Raw genomic sequence first — 23880 nt, 5'->3', positions numbered from 1 at the left:
TGTGGAGGTGTGTCTAGTCTAATTTGGTAAATCCAAGAAATCAATTCAAGTAATTTCTTTAAATGGTTTTAACATACTTTTACGTCCAAAGGTTTGCAAACATTGTTTTTTTTATTGCAGCACAGAATTGAATTTACTCATCGATGCAGTTGTAGCAGTGTTGGGGAGCTCACCTCAGACAACTTGTGTGCTCTGTAGTGAGACTTGCACTGCAGCAGCTGGGCTGCCAGGTTGCAGTCTTTTCTGTACAGGTCCTGTAGGAGGCAGAAAGATGATCCCCTGTCACTAAATTCATTCTTGTTAACTTTGGCAGCCAGAGTGGTGCAAGTAAGCTTTTGACCAACAGGGATTGTGTTTTCACTTTACAATACAGCCTTCTAATTGTGGTTGAATTATTCTGTAATTATGGGAGCCTTTCGGAGGAAATAATTTCAGGACAGAGTAATGTATTGTTACCGTGGTACTATAGCAACAACAAATCAAAAAATAAGTATATACTGTATATATGTGTATACATATTTATATTTAAAAACGAATAAACAAAAACAAAATGCCTGGCATGACTGGATTTTTCAATAATAAGAAATGTATAGTATAGCATACAATATTTAGCACACAGTGTATTTGTATTCCATTGGAAAATTGGGATAAGTAGCCTACTGCATTAGGCAATTAATTGATTTAGTGAACTGTCAAATAAAAGGAACACATTCTTCAATTGAAGCTGGTAGAGTTGAATTAGTTAGCTCGTATTTATCACCGTGGCCATATTATTTCACTAGGTTTCACATCATGTGATTGCAGGATCTTAATAACACCACTAACCTTTTTCATGTATAATATGTCCGCCCAGGACAGTCTTTGCTCATTTTATTATGTATTCACATATCTGCACATTCCAACCTACGGAAGAACCTATGAAGCATTATTTTCTTTCTTTAACGGATGATTTTTTGATTTTTGCTGAAAAAGAGCAAAGCGAGGGTGATCCATTGCACAGCAGTTGCTCAGTTGAACCGTTTCCTGCATTTTCTGAATTCACGTGTTTGTGTTGGTGGTTATCTGGTTTAGTTCACTTTCTTTTCCTCTCTCTCCTCTGTGAAATCCATCCTTTTATAAAGGTCAGTTCATGCTGCACTGTAGCCTCCCTGTGCCTCTATCACTACACAGCCCTGTCAATGCTTCCCATAACATCAGAGCCCTCTCTTTGACAGTTTCAACTCCCTCACCAGTTAACACTGACTGCTTTTTAAATCACTATTTCTTTTCTTTTTGTCGCCAGGCGACATTCGGGCTCCCGGTAGTTTCTGTGGACGTGTCAAATAAACCGTTGGGACCGCGGTGATGTCTTCGTTAACATGAGTAGTGTGTTTTGCTGGGAATGTCAGCCACCAGCTGCTGTCGAGACAGTTTCTGGGAGGTCTTGAGATGAGGTCATGGTATATATTTTAGATGACTATGTGAATAGAGCAATGAAAGTTTTTGGTTTTGTTCGTGCGGTCAGATTGCCTTTATCAAGCATGGACGAATTATGGGACTGTCCCTAAAACAAGGTAGCTAGACCCAGACTGAAAGAGATACAAAACGACTACAAACGGCAAGGCTGCAGATGTATCTCTTTGTAGTTGTTTTGTGTTGTAGTTATAATGTCTCTTTGTAGTTGTTTTTGCATGTTCTTTATGCCATTTTGCATCTCTTCGTGGTCATTTTTCTTCCCTTCGTGGTCATTTTGCATCTCTTTATGGTCTATTCCTTTAGTTTATCCCATGTTATAAGTAGTACATTTAAAGCTTGCTCTCTGGAGGAAAGGCCTGCCCTGCTGCTGGTTCTTATGGAACAAATTATCCTCCCACTCTAAATGAACCTTGACTCCAATCAGCCTGGCCCGATCTGGGAGGATCGTCAAAATACTCTATAGCGCAGAAGTGCTAAAAACTGCCACAAGAGTGAAAATCTAACCTGACCTGGAGCCCCCAGTAAGAAAACCCAGTTAAATCACTTCACAGAAAGTGAGGCACCAGATTGCCACATGCCCCTGACCTCAGATCCCCGCAGCCCCGGCTCCAAATTCTAGCAGCCCTGAGGATGCCCATTGATGTCAGTATAATCACTATAAAACACCCAGTGGCTTAGAGTTAATTCCTCTATCTGCTGTGGCACCTTGAAGCACAAATATCCAGAATGTTGCAAAAATGTTGTGAATATGAGACTTAAAGCAACAGTGAGTTCTCAGAGAAAGCTGGAAATGTGACAAGAGAAAGTTTCCGTCAGCTTTTTGAAGAGTTGTCAGAGTTGAAGAGGTGCTAAGAATGCTGGATTACTGACCAGGCAAGTACAGCAAATCTCTGTGGCCCTTAATGCCCCATATACTACTGCTTAATTTGTGGGCCTGAAGGTGGAATATGATTTGGGAGTGACTTCAACTGAACTTTCATCACACAAAAAAGGTTCACATTTTGTACAAGTGAGCACAATGCTGACAGAGATGCTGTCAGTTGGAGCTCATATTACATGATGCAGCTCTGGGTACTCACGTTGTCCTCTCTGAGTTTATTGGTTGTGATCTTCGCATCCATGAGGTGGTTGTTGAGGAGGATGATTTCCCGGCTGAGGGCTCTCTTTTCCTCTTCATGGTGCTGGGACTGCAGTGTAAAAGAGAGAATTGACAAGGGAGAAGAGAAATTGAAAAACAAAGCAACATAAAACCAAAACAAAAAAAGGATGTTAGAGGTTGAGATGATGAGTGGGGGGACAGGAAGCAAAAGGTTGGACCAAAGAGTTGAGATAAAGAGAGAAAGATGAGGAAGCTAAAGTTGGAGGAGCAACGGAAGAAAAATAAGATGATAGAAGAGGGGAAGAAAAATGAGAGGAAGGGAGCCGTAAATCACTATCAGTCTGAAGACGGCGCCAGCTGCAGGTCTTAATTAAGAGAAGATTACACTTGCCAGCGCTCATATCATATCAATTACTCTGGGAGATAGACAAATAGAGGGGGAGAGAAGAAGGAGAGAGGAAAACAAAGAGGGAGAGAGTGAGAAAGACAAATGAAACACTCGTTCCAATTTCATTACTGTCAAAGAAATGCAAAATGACTGCGCTGGAGTGACATTTCAGCCCCAGTGACAGTGGAGTCTAATGATGGAGATGTCATCTCGTCTTTCTGTCTGCCCACTTTAATCTCGACAACTGTCTGCCACATTGTCCTGCAATTTGGCATAGACATTCATGGTGCCCTGAGGATTATTCCTAATGATTCTGGTGACCCAGACCTCATCCTCATCTGCCTAAAAGTCCTATTTATACACATGAAATTAACAGTTGATTGAGTAACATTGTCTTGCTCATAGAGGATGAACCATTTCGGTTTTCTACACACTATGAGCTTTCCTCTAGCATCATCCTCAGTTCAGTTTTGATTTCAATTACACTGTGACTTAAGTTCAGAGGTTGTCATCAGTTTGTTAATTGTTCTGTACCACATCTTTACATTGTAAGCTGCGGTTGACATTGCAGCTTCTCGGAGCCAGTAGTGGGTTCTGTTGGCTAAAAAAACAATTTTCTTTTTTATTCTCTCTCTGACACACACACACACACACACACACACACACACACACAAAAATAATTGTGAAAGCTGCCACACAGCGCCGGCTGACAAATGATACAGCTCTAAACACTCGTTTGGCCTCCTACCCTTCTGTCTTTTAATCTCTATGGCGGTGATTGTTTTGATATACAGGGGTGCAGAGCCAATTTAATAGGTGGCAATTAATGTCAGTTTAAGCAATAGGCCAGCATTGATATTTAAATTCTGTTAGGATCTCATTAATCAGCTGTCGAGACATGCAGCTGCCTGGAACGCTTTCTCCAGCTCATTACTCTGGACTTCTTTTCACATTTTCTGATGCTGATTGTGCGGATGACCACATCGGAGCACTTTAAAGCTCAGATATCTAATTGCTCCCTGTTCTGTCTTTGTTAAAATTATGTTTTATTGGATCAAAGACAATTTCTCACTCAGATGTTATTATACATAACAGTTTTGTCATGTAATATATTGCCGTAAATACAAGAGTGACGCAATAGATCTTCTGGTTCCAACAGAATAGTGTAACAAGTCGTTTTAAGTAATATTCTGCTCCTTTTTTGAGTAAAAGTAAAAATACCACAATGTACAAATACTATAATAATTGTTAAACCTGTATTACGTATTTTTTTGGCCACATGGGGGCAGCAAAACAAGTTGTTAAAACAAATTCACATATTATCACCTTATTAAATTGGTATAGCTCATTTGTTAGCAAATAGTTGATTATGTACACCCCCGGCAGGCTTTATCATTCATTTGGAGTCTTGTTTATGTCCACCTGGTGAATGCAAGTCCAATATTCAATCTTATTTTAGTGTGGTTTAGTTTCCACTAAATTCTGTGTGAAACATCTGTCTCTTGAGCTGCTAAATGCTCCACTATGCTCACCAAACAGCTGTTTGCTGCATTTACAAACGACGCTGATGAGATTGAATCAACAAATTAACGTTGCGGGCTGTGAAAACAAAGCAAGCAGCTAAAAGACACCAAATGCTCTGTAGTGCTGAGTTCATGAAGCAAGTCTTTTTACATTACACATCGTCATTTGATCCATTGTTAATGTAAAGATATTCATTTAATGTCACTTTAAAAAAATCTGCAGTTGTTTCTTGGCCCACCCTCCAAAATCTCAAAAATTATCTTGACTAACAATGTTCATCCAAAAAAAATCCCAAACTACTTTTTTCCTTGGAGGCCATGGTTCGCAGACAAAAAGGTTTGTGAGGGGATAAGTTGGGAATGTAAAAATATTTAACAGCGCAGCTTTTATATTAGTAAAAGTCAAAAAACACTTATTAATCCCCCAAAAAACATCAAGCAGGTTCAGCATTAATATCTGTTTCTTCTTATCTCTAAAATCCCTCTAGAAAAAAATTTAGTAATGTATAATGTACTGACAGTAAAATTTATCCTAGAAGGTCAAAAAAGTTTGAAAACCGTGTTGCGTATTTTCAAAAATAATTTACCACTTTGAAGCCAGAAGAAACCTTTTTCCTCACTATAGCTGCTGACTTTGAACGCTTTCATACATCCAGTAATCGCTCGGATCTTCTTACAAACTGATACTTCACTGACACACGTTTAAAGGCAAAATTGGAAACAGAGTCTACTTATAGATAAAAAAAAATGAAACATGGAACAATCTTAATAGCCCTAATATGATGAACATGGTCTTGTACTGTACTTTGGAGAGAGGGAGGAAGTGAAATTGTAATTACAGTGTCATGACCAGCGGAAGAATCACATCTATCTCCTCTAGTCACACTGTGTTGGATACACAGGCTGTCACCAAGACGTTCTTATCAGTTGCTGCCACACATATAACAGAACCGCATCAAGGAAAATTAATATGCAAATTTTGACTATCTTATCTTACAGAGATTGACCCAGTGGTGGTGGAGGGATGCCGATCTGTTTTTGTCTTTTGATCATACATATATTTAAGTTTTTTTTACTCAGCAACTAGATGTCTGTGACATTTGAACACGCATTTAAATCCTGACTCAGTGAACAAATAGGCCAGTTTTCTCCTCTGTCATGCAGATATGGAATAAAACAATATTAACAAAACAAAACTTTTAGAGCTTGTTCCAATTATTAATTCAAAGGATTTGTTGAATTGGGAGCACAGTGTATAAAAAGAGAAAAATATGTCTTTTCTGAGACACTCCCAATTTGATTTAAGTATTCTGCTGGTGATTCGGCCGTTTCACTGGACAACAAATGAAGCCTGAATCCCATGAGATGCAATTACTGAAGACTGCGGTTTATGGAGGAGAGCGGAAAACTCCACTCCAGTTAAATACAATCTTGCTTTAAACTTATTTACTTTAAACAAATCACATTTTCTAACCAAGATGATTTTTAAGTGCTGATAACAATTTTCCTGAATAAAACAGATTCTAAATATTGTGAGTAAATTTAAAGAAACCAAGAGAAAGTCAGTCAAGACTTCAGTGGCCACCCTGGAGGCAGCAGAGAAAGTCTCTGGAAGAATAAAGCAAAACAATATGCTTTGAGTTGTGTTGTCTTTAACAACTCAATACACCTTTCTCATAAGCAAAATGATCCCTCCATCTCTACAGTCACTGCAATATCTCTAAATGTTATGTCAGACAAGAATACAATCTTTGGTAAATGTATGGGAACAACAAGTCATTTAATTAGTACCGATAGTTTGCACAATTTTTAAGTTTCATCTTTGCTGATTCCGATTTAGATGTCAGCGGCACAAACGGTCAGTAGTCTGATGTTTTCATGCCTGATAAACTATGCAGCTAAAATGCATCGATTCTGAATCAAATATCATTGATCATCTTAGTGTTCTTTCATATAGGCTTGGACAAGAAAGAACTGATTAGAGGCCCCAGAGATTAGAGTGAGCCTCTGTGTTTCATAAATGAACACATAAATAGTTCAGATTTTGACAGGCGATAGATTAATACATCTGGATAGAAATGTACTGCATATACCGAGAACAGAGGTTGACCATGCTGCCACTTACGGAGATGCTTTGAATAGCAACTAACAATCAATTTTCATTATTGATTATTCTATTACTCAAACTCTGTTGATACACTATTTATTTAGTCTACAAATGCTGTTATAAGTGTTTATGGATCTATTTGCGTACATAACAGTTTATTTGTTAATTGTATTTTGCATTATTAATCTAAAGCTGCAAAGTAATGCAAGTTATCAAATAATCGCAGAGTAAAAAGTACAATATTTACCCCTGAAATGCAATGGAATAGAAGTATAAAGAACAAGTACCTCAAAATTGCACTCAAGTAAATTACTTGAATAAATGTACTTAGTTACTTTCCACCACTGGTTATGAGTTTGAATGTTTTTTAATGCTGACTTCTTGATGTTTTTGTTGCTTCTGTTTCCTGCTTTAAGAGGGATCTCTAAGATGATCGAGCACTGCGTCTCCTGATCTTTTAAATATAATATATTGGAATATTAACAATATTTCCTGAATGTTTATAAGTGATTTACAGCAGGATTGTGTTTAGTATTGACACATGTTGAAGTGGACATTACCCTTATTAGTTATTAGGAGGTCAGTCATTGAGTGAGACTTTAATTTCCCATAATAACCCATATCATATAGAATAGCCTATTACATAATTAGAAGTATGAGTAGTAATTATAGCTTCATTACTTGTAGTTTATTACAGTCTGAATCTTTAAAATTTCATCTATTGTAATGCAGTCTGAATTATATATTTTGGGCAACACAGACAAAAAGACTACCTGACTAAACATTATATGCAAATATGTCTTTCCTGCTTGCACCATCACTACTTCAGAAGAGGCTCCAAGATGAATTTGCTCTCTTACGAAACAGTCTCACGGGCACCAAGCTATAACTAATCAGTCACTGACATTGCCAGAGTTATATTTCAGCAATGTTTTTTTGGTATCACTTCATCTTTACAAACAGCTTCATCTGCAGCACTGTTTATCTGGAGATCAAAACGTAGACAGTTACTCCAATGTCATCACAATGTCCATCTGTCAGTTCTTTCAGGTGCTAATCACTTGCTTTGCTCTTCATGAAATAGTTTTATTCTTCGCTGTTTGTCAGTTGACCTTGTAATTTCGGGCCATTCAGAACTAATTACGTGTCTGATTTGATTTGAGCTGCTTTTGTCACTGCCTGCCTTCCTGGACTGTCTTCTACAAAGGAACATATTTCCCCCTTGAAATGCCATTGCATGACATGACGTCAAAAGAAATGGCAATCCCAATGAGCTCTGCCTAAAAGAAGGAAACAAATCACATACTGTCTCCTGCCTGTTAGACAGACAATCCTTTTAAATGCCAATAGTTTTCATAATGATATTTTTCACATGACCAGAATACGATGATGTGTGATCCATTTTAGGCTTTCAGTGTATTCATGATATGACAAAGCAAGACGGATTACTTTGGAGCATCACAAATAATTAGGACTGCAAATACTGCGAGACAAATGTTGTTCTAAATGGCTGTCTTCTGAACATACAGAACTATATTTCATGTCTTGATTGATTTATTACAATTTTCACGCCTCACTGATCCACCGCCATGCATGAGTAGACAGAGAAATTCATCCAGCAAATCTCCATTATCTACTGCAAGTCAAAATATAGCTGTTCACAATAGCATATGCTCACGTTAAAGGGTCAGTTCACCCAAATGACAAATTACTCATAGTGGTGTCTTGTAGTAATAAAATCTCAAGTAATACATTCATCAATTACCTATGGGACGCATACCTATACCTTTTTTTCCAGTAATATCTATGGATTGTGAACATGCGCATGTGTATAGCAACTAAATGTGGATGTACAGTAGATGTGCGTCCAGTCTTCATGCTAAGATAAGCTAGTCATCTCCTGGCTCAGACTCAATAATTGCAAATACAAATACATGTATACAAATATGTGAGTGAAATCAATCTTCTAATCTAATTCTTAGCATCAAAGTGAATAAGCATGCATATCCTAGAGTAGGTAAAGTAGAATGCACCATGAAAATCAATGGATGCTCTTTCATATCAGCTTTGCCATCAATATTCTAGCAACTTGCTGCTGGTTCACCGACAACTTCCTCTTACATTAGTGTAATCTATGGATCAAACTTCTGATGAGATTACAATCCACTTTAATCATGATACTGTAAATCGCAAGGGTTGGACCACCCCGTTAAGCCGACTCATATTTTGCTCTGATACTGGCTGGTAAATACTAAAGCAGAGGCTGTGGGAGGAGAACACACAGGGAACCTGCCTGATGTGCTGCTGCTGAGGTGACCAGAACAGCAGTTAGCTATAATAGTTTTCTAACAGGGGTTGCATGGCAGGTAAGACCAATTACTTTGGACATTGATTGCGCTCCCTATCTTTGATCATGTAATTGCTTTGAGACAAATGAGAGAGGTTCTTCTGCTAAACAGTTCAAATCGATTGTTGTCATTCTTAGACCAGAGAGAGCGAGAGAGCAAATCATGCCATCACTCTTACATTATCTGATTGAGTAAGACTAAGTTTATCATTATGTAATTTATTATGATCACTTTATTTGCGGATCTGAAGCTTGTGTACTTTAAAATACTTTGTTTCTCTTGTCTTTAAACTCCAGTCTGGCACTTTTCTATATATATTCACTTTCAATAGAGGCCAAGGCTTCTCATCATGGTTCCAAACACTTATTGATGAAATCATTGATTTATGTTTGAGTATGAGGGTGCAGATTACGCTACATTACACCATAGTTTCTCAAAGTGCGTCCCGCAATCTGTCTGGTTGCATGGTGTCGCAGGAAATACGTTCTGACATCATCAATGCTAGTGCTGTTAGGGAAAGCTAATGATGTCAGTGGACATCTCTACAGTTTAATGTCGAAGTGAGATGGAAAAGACATTTTGTTTTATGTACGCACTTGTTCTCTGCAGCCTCTCAATCATATATAAGCTCTGTAAATTGACACTCCATGTTGTAGTATATCATAAAAATGTATTCAAGAAGTGATAGTGTAATCTGCCATAAAACGTAAAAAAAATAATATATCCAAAAAATGTGTAGTAAATAGTATGCCATGAAAATGTCATGAATAATGTCATGGAATAGGGTATCAAAAGATTGTCATAGTTGTATGTCATATGCAATTTCATACTCAAATGTCATAGTATAGCATGTCTTAAAAGTCTCCACGGTTCCTGGATGTTTCAGGAAAAAAAAGAAACATCTGGTAATATCAATCACCTCAGGATTAGTGTCTTACCGTCCTGTGCATCTTGTCCTCCAAATCTTGGTTGATCCTCTGAAGAGCTGCATAGCTACTCTGGATCCTAAAAGAACAGATAATAATCGTTATGGCCTGATTTGAATACAAACCACAACACATGAAAACTACAGAGTATTTTACTGTTCATAGTTAAATAAGCACCTGTAATCGCCACATCATTTTAGACAGAGAAATAAGTAAATTAATACATCAAGGTGCTGACAGAGAATCTCGGAGGGGCTTTGCAGGATATTTTAAGAACTGTCTCAGATTTGGAGATCACTCAGGATAAAATCTACTGAGCCATATGTTTAAGGGACACAGCATAAAATACTAAGAAATATTCATATTGTAGGATTGGATGTCAGTAAACACACATAAGCAGACTCTAACTCTACAGCTGAAGACTAACATGTTTATTTGTCTCTTGTATTTCTCCTATTAATTCTCTCGTCACTATTGCTTTTTGGTAGGCGTCCAGCCCATTAGTGAGCTTAATGGAACAGGAAGTCTACTCTATTTGTTAACTTGTTCCCAACGTTTTTATCATGTCACCTCTCAGTTCAGTATCATATTTTCAAATTAGCTAGCAGGCCTGAGAGAGTGTTGATAAACCAGCATTTATGGCTCCATTAATCAGACAGACATGGAGAGTGGGCAGTGGAGACAATAAGCACAGACAAATAATAAAACAAAGACCTGAAAGAGATTCGAGCTGGCACAGAGGTAACGTAAATGAAAATGAAAGAGTGGCACTGGAAGAAAATGGTTCACTGATTAATGGCGAGCATAAGACCTGAGTTTGTCATGCACCACTCTTTGTCTTCAACAAGCTCTGCATATCATTCAGATATTTAAAATTAGGACAAGAGGGTTGGGATTAGGTTGTGCCAATCATAACAAAAAAAGATGGAATTTGTGCATAGCCTAAGACGATCGCACTCAGGTCATGACAGTCCCCTCGTCTGCCAGATGGCCATACCGTCTGCCTTCCAAGCTTCAGGGACGAGTTTAAAGGTGCAAGATCCGATATTGGGAGCATTGCGATTGCCTCTCAATGACTGTCAACAGCTTTAGCACCATTTTAGCTAACAGTGAAAAAGGGGCTGACAGTGTTTACCTGATGGGGAACTGCAGGCTGGGTGCTACCCTTCCGCGACGGCAATATCAGCTGTAACCACTGTATGAGAGCAGTGCAGAGCAGCGGCAGTGAGCTGACCAGTGGGTCACGCTCACGTGCACGAACATTCAGTAAAAGCCTACACGGCCGTCAGCAAAGCAAGGAGAAGCTCAGATAACAACACACACAGAGGGGGAGTGACTTCATTCTCTGAGAGAACACAATCTGGGTTACAGTTAATAAAAAGGCCAAAGTTAATTTCAGGTCTGTATGAACTCTGGTCTGCTGCACGAAAGTCAGATGCCCTCCAAGTTGCACGCTACTTCCTGCACTGAATGTCAGCATTAGGTGGAGGTGTGCACTCTACCAATATAGACTTAATTACTTAGGATACTGGGTTGCAAATGAGCTGAGTAACACTGTCATGACCTTTAATGACATGCTACAGCATGTGAAAACCCTCTTCATCTATCACCTAATTTCCTCTTAGACGCAACACAACTTTGCTGGGTTTCTTCCTGATGGAGAAGTTACAGTTCTGCATTACATAAGAAGGCAAGCTGCCCCCAGAGTCATGCACATGTGCTCACACACCTGCGTAGTTTCTCTGTAAATTTCTCCAGTTCCTCCTGGGCCCGTCGCAGCTCTGTCTCGAGGTACTGCCGAGTGGAATCAAACTCAGTCTCCACCATCTCTAGTTTGTGGGTTGTGTACGACAGTCGCTTACGGAGGTCATCCTTGTGGTCGTGGAAAGAGCTGAACGTGCACCAGAGAGAGAAAAAACAGGAGGACACAGTCACAAAACTACTGTTATTGCGGAGAAAAACACACAGACAGAGAGGAAAACCATAGACTATAAAGTAAAGAGTATATGTGTTTGTGTGAGAGGGAGGTATCGGGATGAAGTGCAGCTGGAGTGTAATCCAGTTTGAAGCGAGAGACGTCCCAGGCAGGGGTAAAGCAGTGTCTAATGGGGAGGAGGAGATGGATGGAGAAGGAACACTAATCATTTTCCATTCACAGGGAGGGAGCAAAGCTGGGAAAGGAGCTCCCATAGCTGTGCTGGTGAATTCCATTACACAACTATTGAACCTCTGAAAGAATAGGAAAAGATTTTTTGCCCCCAGACACAGACCATGGGTGATTCATAGAAGAAGAGAATATCGAATGGACCATGGTTGTGTGTGTGAGTGAGCTTTAAAATAGGATGAAAGAGACAGAAAGAGCATTAGAGAAAGTGAGTGAGAGACCACAATAGCACTGATTCAACAGCACCACCCTCATCAACAGCAACAACATACCAGTCAGGGAGCAATATTTTCATTCATTTGATGCAGGTTTGAGCGTGGGGGATGAAAACACACAGACTGGGACCGACTGAGGGAATGGATGGGGATGTTGGAAGGCTAGAGATGGGGAGCAGTGGCTGTGTGAGCGCTGGGGGATTTAGCATTTTGCCAGACTGATGGATACTTGGCTCACGGAGAAGTTTTATGGCTCAGCGCTGCCAACCAGCAGGCGCAATGAGTGCACCTCCAAGTCCACCTCGGCCCAGAGCCTCAATTAGGAAGCCGGCAGTAAAGAAGGAGAATATGGTGTCCACAGAAAGACTTATAGACTGTGTTGTGTCAATACGAGGGATGGACTACCTTTAATATCTGGGTTGGTTGAAGATCTCCACAAATCAAGTCTTCATCAAGCGTTAAGAAGTCTGAATATAAGTAGCCAAGCAAAAATAAGCACATTAACGTAAACCCTGACATTGGAATAGTAAATAATCATCCAGTGGTGTGCAAAAAAAGCACAACAATTCACCAAACTTTAAAGGAATAGAAAAATGATTTGAAAAATATGCAAATTGCTTTGTGAAAGTGGAGTGTAGTGACTGATACCACTTTCATCATGTGTTTGCTAGTAATATTTGTCTTCAAATCTCTCTCTTGCAAAGAAAGCACATTTCCCAAAATGTGGAATTGTGCCTTTATAAATGTTTGACAGACAGACAGATGGACGAGTCATTGAAGAGTTTATACATCCAACAGGCTCAGGTTTGCAGCTTCAGCCCACTGTGCTTGCCTGACGCTACAACAAAAAAAGTCTTTACAACGTCTCCGCTCTCTAACACCTGCAAGTGATGTTGTGAAATCACATGGCAAAGAGCCAGAGAGTTATTATAAGCAGCTAACATGCGAAAATTGCCCTGGGCTCTTATCACTATGTAATGCCAGTTTAATTAAGTCTGACTGCACAGCCATTGATTATTTCTTTAGGGTGTTACTACAATGGATTTTTGTCCAGATGTATTACACTGTTGTTGTTTAAGTGTAGTAGAGCATCAACTTGGATGTAGATGTCAGCTAATACAAGACATAAAGATATAAGAGACAAGATATAGAAAGATGAATGATGGGAATGAATAGATGCAACATTATGCTTTTAATGGCTTTTTAATGGTCACGACCTCCTGGTGAGAATCCATTTCCATTAGTCAAAATGAAGGAATGAGGCTGATGTTTAGAGTTTAAAACACTCCCCAGACTGACTCATCTTACCTTCTTTTCTGATGTTTGCAACCATTTCTCTGTGTTTTGAGGGCAGTTTTGCCAATGTATATCTTTTTCATATTTTTCTCTCTGCCTCGGCTCTCATGTGTGTATAGTTGCCTCTGCTGCTGCTGGTCGGCTGGATGTTGAAGCCAAGTTTGAACTCTAACCACAAACCAACAGTGAAAGCTCTAAGTCTTGCCTGGGGAGGCAGATAGGAGTTGGCTATCTGTGATGACCCTGGCAAGAGAGCAGAGAAAAACAGCTTTGAAGTCCCACAGATTTAGCAGCACATTTTGTTCTGTTGACTCCAGACAAAAACAGAGATTTTTTGGGTGCATTGAGAAAATGAGCCAGTGTGGTATGACGAAGCACAGCAGGGGGCTCAATTAAATAAGTTCAGTAAACAAAATTAAATGGCATGCAAGACTTTGAATTATTGCGCATCCAGTTGAACTCTGGACTCTGCTCTTCCTATTGAAGGATAAATGCACAAAGCTCTTCTTCCTGTAATTCTAAAGTATGTGCACACATTTTAAAAAATACAACCAAAGTTACACTGTGAAAACTACAACAAAATATTTTCATCAGTTGAGCCGCCTTTTCATCATTTACTTTTCTCTCTTGTTGGGAACAATTGACTGCAGTCACCATAAACTACAGGACCTTATGGAATAGTGAGTTATTGACCAGCTGACCAGAGAGGTTACTCCTCAATGAATCAGTGTTATGATGTGTGTGATTTACATCATCATCTCTCGTTCTAGGGCTTGAACTCAGGTCTCCTGCACCGTAAGAACTTAATTACCTGCCACTAGCAAGCATTTGATGCCAGAATGATAATAATTTATTTATGCAGGTGAATTTCATGGGTCTTGTTTATATCAATGCCCACATTAGCTATTATTTTGGTGTTACAAATCATAAAATGTCAAATAATTGCATCTAAAAATATAAGATCTATTAAAAGTAAAGAATTGCTAGAGCTCGCTCTAGATTTCTCCGCATGTTAAAGCACCCAGTAGCGAGCTGTAGTAAGAGCATTAAGAGTTTGGAGGGTGGTGTATCTGTTTTAGCCTTTCCAAAACCAAAACCACAAGTGGAAAAAGTAAAAGGAATGGATTAAACCATGTGAGCTGCAAACAATAGCACGTCCAGCTAACTAGTTTACTGCAGTAACCTAATCGTGCATTGCTTCCAAGGAGCATTTCATTAGCTGACAACATTTAGTGGGGTGAGGTTACATTAAAAGGTCCATTCACAACTAGCACAACCCCTGTGTAGTATTTCCTCACTGTGTGGAAGCAGGTCCTGGGTGATATCAGTTTAGGCTAACGTGAGTGGCTCTGAGGTGCTCTTTGTTGGATTTGGGCAAGTTTTCACCCCAGTAAAAGCAGCCAAACCAGTTATGTTTGCCAAACACATCTGTCAGTCCTCACCCCTGAGGCCTTTTCTATAGTAATGTTTAAAGTGAAACTTAATGTTTCAAATACAAACAATAAAGAACAAATGACGGGGGTGATGCTTAGCGAACTGTCAATTTACCACCAAAAATACACAACATAACTGGAGCACAAACATTTCCATAAGTGCATATATTTGCCTTTTAAACGCCAATATGTCTTGTCCTTAAAAGCCAAGTAAGCATAAATGCATAAATAGAGACCAGCAGCACAACTTATCAGTCCGTGCAGAGTGGCAGGGTAGAGGTTCAACAACAAACTGGAACAAATGTTTTGTCGCCTGCTGCAATTTCTAATGGCACCACTACTTATTATTTTTAATCTCCCTTCAACACTGGCTCAGGAAACAATGGCAGTTTCTGGAAACAGTGTTAATATGGTGGCAGTAGCCATTTTCTTATCTGCAAGTCACAGAGGGAAAGAGAAAGTGTTGTATAGAACCCATCCTCACATGTACAGACATTACCACACACCTTCCTGCGGTGCATACCAAACACTGTACCCTCACTGTATCTTAACACCCCCCAGGGGATAAACAGCAGATCTCAGGGCCCCAGGTTTTGCTTGGCAAGGAAAACACAATCAACATAAAGTAACAAATCTAAATCCTCAGAGAACCTCGTGATAGGCTTACTGCTGTCTCTACACTGTCAGAGAAACTCAAAATAGGAACAGATATGTAAATCAAGCACACTCTCCTCTCAACAGTGTTACCTCATAATTGTTAAAGTGGGGATGTATACACGAGAAAACCCTGTTTACCTGGAAAAAAAAAACTTTCCCAATGTGTTACACCATGTCATAATAATCAGACTACAGGGATTACAACAGATGTTTGTTGTATTGCTGCAGACTATAACCTACTTCAGGCAGTTCCCACCACCCACTCTGCCTGTAGACTTTCTCTCTTTCATGGTACGGACGTCAAATGACTCCAGTTTAATTTAGGAAAAAACGTAATGTGGAACCCGCTAAAGGTCACAACAAGCAAGCATCCATCTTGGATCTACAATGGGGAGCCCCTAATGGTGCCCACATGTTGATTTACTAGAATTGAGCTACGGGAGGTGAGCGAAGTAGTCACTGCCTACCAGATATACTATTCACAATGACCAAATGAGGACATTCAACTTGAATGGCCTCTGTGCCATCCCTCCTGAAGTCTGCTGTTAAGTGAGCAGCTCACAGAGACACAATCACCATCTCCACTGTAAACAGCCTTCATGTTCCAGCTTAGAGCAGTGTTTCACAAACTTTTCTGGGGATCCACTTTTTAAAAATGACAAACCATCATTACCCAATTCTTAATAAGTTTTATCATTAAATCATGAGATAAGTGAATTTCTGCATAAATGAAAGTTCCTGACCGTTTCACTTCCATTTCCGCATCACCTCATATCATCTTGAATAGGTAAACCAGGCATTTCAAAGATACACATTAGATAAAATACAACCTTATTTATGCATGTGTTATTAAAAAAATATACATATTTTAAATACTTTATAAATTAGACTAAATGCATTTAGGCGGAATAAAAATGCAACTCATTTTTTAACAATGACTTGTAAGGCAACCCATGGACACTTTGAGTCTGGTCAAGATAAATGTATTTTGGCACCCCCATAAAATGCTCTATGGTTTGGTAACGCACAAACACTGCTACTTGAGGGGAAGGAAAGATTGTGATCAAGTTGGAAAGTGACCAACAATGACTGTGAAACTAGACGGTATCAAAGTCAAATGCAATTCAGCGGCAATGTCTCACCACCTTATTTGTAGGGAAAAGTGAAAACACCCATAATGTTGGTAATACTGCCTCATTGCAAAGGACACCTTCAGTAAGTTTGGTAAAGTTGAACCGGGACATCTGTGTAGTAAGCTGTGATGATTTTACCATTTCCCTTCTGTTCTCTTCCAAAGAAGTTTGGCTAACTGACTTGCCTCGCTTGTCTTATTTTAGCAATGTCACTGCCTTCCCAGACCTTAGCAATTAAATTAATGTAAAGTAATGCAGTAGGAAAGATAAGACCCGAGTTTCAACAAACCAGAATTATTCCTCAAAATGCATCTCAAATGCTGCGTAACTCAAAAGGAGGACTCAAACAGCCTCAAAGCCACAAGAGACCAACCAAGAGCAGAAGTGGTGATAATTAGCAACATTATTTAACTATTTCTTTCCCTTGGTATGGTCTACCACATCGGTTGAAGCTTTACTTGAGTTGTGTATTTCTTCTGATGCAAGACTCCAGAAATACAACAGTCTCTTGTGCATGCTCCACTACCAGCAGCCAGAAAAAACAGCTCTGTGGATTAAGTCACCAGAGCAATGATGATGACTAGTCAACACAGTTTGCTGCCTGAAGACAAGAGCTGCAAATGAGGAGCAATCCCCATGCAGTTTATCTCTCCTGTAGTGTCTATCTACATATCAAAAGAGACTCAACCTGAAGTGTGTAGAAGGAAGAAGTCGTTGGCCTTGAAACTAATACAACTTTTAAAGCACTCTATCTTCTTATAAGTATCAGTTTTTATTTGCAGTTATATCGAATCATATGTCATTGATAACGTTTGCATTGATTAACTGTATGAGGGTTTAAATTAGGAACTTGAAGTACAGCAACAGACAGAAGTATCGGACCTGACCATGATGTCAAACACAGTTCAGAACCACACAGCAAATATGTTTGAAATTCACTGTCGGGCTGTGTGACCATAATCCTGTTTTCCAACACAAATTGCTCCTGGGGATAAATTAAATGATAAAGCATTGTTTCCCTTGCTGCACTCCCTCCAGCTCCTTCATGTATCCTTGGCCCTGTTATTGGCAAGTCAGTCATAGCATTAAAGTTATATTTGTGTAGAGTAGAAGCATATGTGTGTGTGTATGTAACACGCTTCAGAGGAAACAGCAAGCGTTCACTAAACTTTGACAATTTGTGAGCATATTTCACACTATTCCTGATCAGATCAGATCATATCAGGGAGCCTACAGGGGGAGCTTTACCACATCTTGCTGTAGTGTGTGTCTGTTTTGCAGTTCAGGGCTGGGTAGCCTCTGTTTGACTAATTCAGAATTAATAATTCAGAAAGTGGAAGCCTCACATTGTAGACTTTGTCTACCATCACTTTAGCATATTGTTCAGTATGTAACAGCACGTTCGATGCTACATGCAAAATGTATATGGGCTTCTGACTATTGTTTAAAGACAAACTTTGAACAAATGTGAATCTATCCTTTATGATTTTAAGAATGGTAGGAGTTAATTGAAACCTCTGATGAGGATATTCTATTTCAGTCCCCAATAAGTGAGTCAATACCATTTTCACCACTAAGTGACATAAAAGCCATTTTGCCTCGATGGAAAAGCTTCACGTGGCAGCAGACTAAATGACAGAGAAGCTTTAGTAAATTGCAACCCCATCTGTAACTTACTGCTGCCAAACCATACTTACTACAGTGTGCTACTGTCAGCTCACAGCTCCTCATAGTCTAATTTAAAACTGCTTTATTATGCTGCATAGTGCAAGATATATTTGCATTGACTGGATCACCATCTGTCACAGCACAACATGAGATACTGGATATGACTGGTTTATCGTGACATGCAACAGGTTTAACTGTCAACTTTAGACATTATTTTGGTAGCAATTAATAATACTGCATTTGCTTCTTCAAAGACAATTTACTAGTCAAGGCCAATTAGATAATGGCTTGTGGCTCTGGAGAGAGTTTGGGTTGTTTATTGTTTCCCGAGCAAGGACGATGTAAAGTTGCAGTATGGAAAGTCTGGGATCTATCTTGACCCATACTAGAAACTAAAAGTCCTATTTTTTATCTGCATCTTGCAGGTTACCCGACTTTATGGACATGTAATACTAAATTGCTGAAGTACTCCATAAAATGATCTATTCTTCTCAACATAGAAATTGGTTTTTGAATGTTTTTTAAAAGAAAAGAAAATAATCCTTCCTTCAATGTTGTCTGAAGATTGACAAAGTAACAGACTTTCAGATTCATCAGGTCGAATTCAGTTGATGTCCCCTGTTACTTTAAAGATGTTCCCTTCTCATCGAGAAAAACAACTCCAGCTGTCCGAAATTCAATTCTCCTTTTAGCCCGGGGCACAATTGTGAGATCTGCTTAAATTTGACCTCCTTTTGTCGTTTTAACAATAGCTGCCCTGGCAGTAAAAAAGGTGACATTAATTAAGTAAACTTGATAAAGATTTTATGTTTCGTATTGCTGTACCTGTATGTAATAACAAAATGTGTGACCGCCGAAGGCCAGCAGTTCAGTGCGCTCTTCACCCCTTAGCGAGTCAGAGAGAGAGAGAGAGAGAGAGAGAGATGCATCTATACATTGTGTGTGTGTGGAGATTTCTCCATTGTTAAATTTCTCTCAAAGTGAATGAGTTCAGTCCTCACTGGGGTTGCCACGACAACACAGTCGTGACATGCCCGTGCTCTCCGGCTGGCAGAGAAACGAGACCGTCACAGACCGTGGAGAACGAGATGCCATATACGTAGACAGAGAAGTGATTTAAAGTTGTAAACCGTAAGGCAACTGCTGCTGCTGGTTTTACCGGTTCACATTTATACTCGGTACATGTTGTATTTAGTTCTATCTTCATTCTTTATGCTTCACTTTAGACGTGGTAAATGCTCATATTGGAGTATTCTAGCTTTTAGCCATGCTAGCGGCATACGGATGGCCATGTTGGTCAGTCAGACCACCGCTGTTCTAATCTATTAGATGGTTAGCCATGCAAATTAGTACTCCCATTCATGTCCCCCTCAGGACAGGTAATAACTTTCATCCCTTAACTCTCCTTCTGTAGGACCATCATCCTGCGGCATGATGTTAATTTGTCCTGGTTTATGACCAAACACCTGTCAAACTAATGGCATCCCCATTAGCCTGTACTCTTCAATTTCCCTGTTTGAGATCAATAAAAAGCATCTTACCTTATTTGTAGTTGGCCAATAGCTTTATTCAAAATGTATAGTAATTTAAATCTGCAGTAACACACATTGACATATATCTTTTATGCTAATACGGCAAAGAGTTGCCTATCTATGCATTCAGCAGCACAGAGTAACATCCATTTGAAGTTGTTTTTCCTTGTACAATATTGCCTCTCCTTTTAGCTCTTGTTTTTAGTCTCTACCAATTATTGAAATAAATATTTGTCTCTTTAGATGCTCCACTATGTTCACCAGCTATAGTTGGTAACTGCCTGTATGTTGTTTGCTTCCCGGGCAGAGAGTGCACAGTGTGTTTTCAGAGCTTTTATTCCGCTGACGATGAGAGTGGTGAGACTGAACCAAAACAGTCAAGTTGCAGGCTGGAAAAACAAAACAATGAAGGACAATACAAATCTCTATAGAGCTGAGGGGAACTGCAGGTCAGGCAGTGATAATTCTCAGGGGGTTCTTCACTACAAGCAACTCCTTTGCCATACAAGTTGTTCTGTGATCAATTGTTCATATGAAAATGTTGATTATAGTGACTGCAAAACAGCAAATTAACATCATACTCTTATGTATCTGCAAACCAAAACGTTTCACTATAACAAAACATTACAGAGGACTGAATAAACTACTAAACACAACTTCTGAATCTGAATTCAGAGACTTCAGTTCACAGCACCTTGCCACTTCACTGCGTACTCAGCACTGCTTAGCACCAAGAAGTACAAAGGGCCATGATGACCAAATTTTGCCTTTGAAGAAAAGTCCCTGCGCTTTTCACCTTCAAGGCTTTTTTCTCTTTATCGTCCCAGCCCAGGGTGGACATCTGGAAATCCACCATGCATTACACTGCAGGAGGCTGCCAGGGGTTGGTGAGCTTTGTGTGCATGTAGGCTGAACATACAGCGGCATGCACAGCACTCCAGGGTGCAATCAAGCATTTATTGAGGTGTAATGGTTGCAATAGGTGCTCAGTTTGTTCAACATGTAGCTCTTAAAGTGCAGTGGGTGTTTGTTTGTTTGACGAAATGCTTCTTGTCCGGTGAAAGGGCATGTTTTATTGCATCCTGACACACACAACATAGGCCGGAGAACAAATCATGTAATAGGAGTAGTATCTGAACCATGACCCTGAACAAGAGGGATCAAAACTAAAGCTGATGCATTAATAAGCTGCAAGAACAAAGAAAGAATAATGAATCAGAGCTAAAATAGCCTGTGTGGAGACAGTGAGATTAAATTTAAACCCATGTGTTGAAGTGCTCTATCCTTTTGTATGTTATATGTGATGATAAAAAACACAGATTTTACTCTTTTGACGCACATAGACTTTGTGTTTACTGTATGGGCGCTCCAGAGGCTTTTGTTGCTCCACTGACCCTGTCCTGTTGGTTTTGACAGAGCCTTATTAATGCTCTGTGGCAGACAGGCGTATCTCCAATAGTCCAGGGAGCGAGGAGGCTGGTGAGGTGGGAAGTCAAAGAAAGAAGGAGCCTTAAGACTTAGACATGTGACTGAATCAGAGAATACAGATACACGTGCACACTCAAAGACAAAGGCAACCCCTTGGGTACCCTCCGAGGCAGATCCCTCATCAACCATTTCCAGATGCTACAGTAGTAGTAACTCCCGCATAAATCTCTGATCTCATCATCTTAGAAATAATTAGACAGAAGAATGAGAGAGCGGGGAGGTGGTCAACTGCTAACCTAAAGGGAGCCTTCGTATAGCATCTGCTTTTGGATGCTACGTACGTAGCTTATGGGAAATACGAGAAAGACGAACAAATAAAAAAGCCTCTTTGGGTATATATTCCTCAAAGTCCGAGAAAGGCCTAGTAGGCAAAGTGGATCATGGGTAGATACAGCTGATGAAGGTAAGTGGAAACATTTGTAGAGACCTAATTAATAAAAGTCAAAGCAAGTCAAGTGAAACCAAAACTTTTTTTCTTCATGCTTTTTAATGAGCTGGCTGTTTTTAATCTTTTAATCACTGTCCCCAGTTTATCCAAAGCTAAACTTAGCAGCTATAGTATGTGCTCCTATACAAAGAAACTTCCACTACCCTCAGACTCATGGAAGTGCACTGACATTCTTTGGACAGCGAGAATCATTTTTTTCTTACTAAGAGAAACTATAAGAGAAGTGAAATTTTCAGTAAGCATCTTTTGACTCTAGAGGCACAGTTTCCATTTTTAAGATCATAACGCACTCCTTTGCGCATCACCAATTTCAGCTTTCAATTTCAGTTTGACAGTGGCCTTTGTTTTAAATTTGTGCTTAAAAGTTCAAAGTACATTTTCATTGTCTGACTGGAACAAGATAACAGAACAGCAAATCCCCCTCATTAGAAGAATATTGACCATCTAACAAAATGAATTACAGCAATCTACCAAATATTATAATTAGCACAAGATGGGAAATATGACTTACTACAAAATGTAGTTGGCATCAATCTCCATAAGCGTACAAGTAAAGAACAAAACCAGCCACTGGTGATAAGTTGTGGCTTATTATCTATTACCAGAATCATTCAAGAAAACCGAGGAGGAGCAGTGCATGGTGTGCTGCTGCATGAGTTTGGTGAAGCCTTCAAGACTTGTTTTTGCTAATTCTGGATCCATTTCTGTATTTGGCTGTTAGAATGACCAAATATTTATGTGGAGTTTGGTTGTGAAACCGGGTTCTGTTATGAATTATGCTTTAAAATGTATTTATAAACTAGCATTGCCTCTCATGCCATGTACAGTACTGTAGCAAAGCTTAAAGATACTTTAATTGTACTGCCATCGTTGAAGTAATGGCACATTAATTACATCCTATTATACTGCAAAAGAAAGTGCTGAAAGGGTTAGCCCTCATTGCTCACTTTTCTTTTTGTTTTAGTTTTCCATCAGATCATTTAAGCTCTTCCTATTGCACAGGAAGTCTGAAACTCACTTCAAAGATCTAAAGTTTCCCTCTGCACCTTATTCAAGGTCCTGTTTGCTTTAATTATGTAACAGGAAGCCGGGATCGTCTCCACAAATCAATGTTTCCTCACTTGCTGGGGGTGAAGGCAATTGACTTCTGGATGTTATGATGAAGTTATGCTGACATGCAGATTATAAAGACACTTAACATATGGAAGAAGACTTTGTGATTCACTCCGTGAAATATTGTGTAATCAAATTTATGAAGTAAAATACAACAGGATTTAGCTTCTCCTTCTCTTAATCTATACAAGGTGAGGTTTAAATGAGAACAACTTTCTCTTATGACGTGCTTGTTCAGCCATAATTGCCTCTCTGTGGTATCATCATGCCCAGTGAATGAATATGAGAGTTAATTGAGGGCTGTGAAAACATGTGCCGCCTCATTATTCTCACGCCAATGAAATCCAAATGACAGCTGAATCGACTGAGCAAAAAGAAAATGCAGATTTACTCCAGCCAAACCAAACAGTCTTCAGTAGCCTCAGTTCTTATGCTGCAGTTCTTTTTGTCATTACTGTCACAAAAAGCTTCAGTTTACTCGAACACACTGCACAACATGTACTCATATTCTCCAACATACTGCACTGTTGAATGCACAGTATACCCAACCCTTCTGTGAAAGCACTTTGACTATGCAACACATGGACAGGATGGCAGAGCTACTTCTAACAACCATTGTTTTTTTACAAGTGTGACAAATCAACTACACATACTTATCTTAGAGCAGCTAATAAAACCAGGCATGCACTTCTCCTCTTTCTCGCCTTACCGTTTATATGCTTTTCGCCTCATTTTCTTCAGATAAGATCACAATATTCACGCTCCTGTGCATCCCCTCAGAGCGGCATGCATTTAGAAAAAGCCTCTTCTAATTCTGACTGGAGACAGGCTGGTAGGCTGGTAGGCAGAGAGAGAGAGAGAGAGAGAGAGAGAGAGAGAGAGAGAGA

General features: G+C 39.4%; 1 protein-coding gene across 6 annotated transcripts in view; it reads right to left on the bottom strand.

The window, feature by feature from the left end:
- The window catches only part of begain (brain-enriched guanylate kinase-associated), a 36616-nt gene that overhangs the window by 6538 nt on the left and 6198 nt on the right, over nucleotides 1-23880 (bottom strand). The window contains exons 3-8 of one of the 6 annotated variants that reach the window (XM_031847739.1): nucleotides 23703-23830; nucleotides 13534-13764; nucleotides 11576-11737; nucleotides 9859-9925; nucleotides 2535-2642; nucleotides 174-254 (exon numbers count right to left, since the gene is read on the bottom strand). In XM_031847739.1, the coding sequence (XP_031703599.1) occupies nucleotides 174-254; nucleotides 2535-2642; nucleotides 9859-9925; nucleotides 11576-11737; nucleotides 13534-13604 (489 nt within the window). In that variant the 5' untranslated portion in view covers nucleotides 13605-13764; nucleotides 23703-23830. The other 5 variants (XM_031847742.1, XM_031847740.1, XM_031847737.1 and 2 more) reach the window with 5 other exon arrangements.

Source organism: Anarrhichthys ocellatus, unplaced genomic scaffold (assembly GCF_004355925.1).
Source record: "Anarrhichthys ocellatus isolate YVR2014 unplaced genomic scaffold, GSC_Weel_1.0 scaffold7, whole genome shotgun sequence".
Lineage (NCBI taxonomy): Eukaryota > Metazoa > Chordata > Actinopteri > Perciformes > Anarhichadidae > Anarrhichthys > Anarrhichthys ocellatus.
Note: the sequence above shows the minus strand (reverse complement) of the source record. Positions and strands in the feature narration are given on the sequence as shown.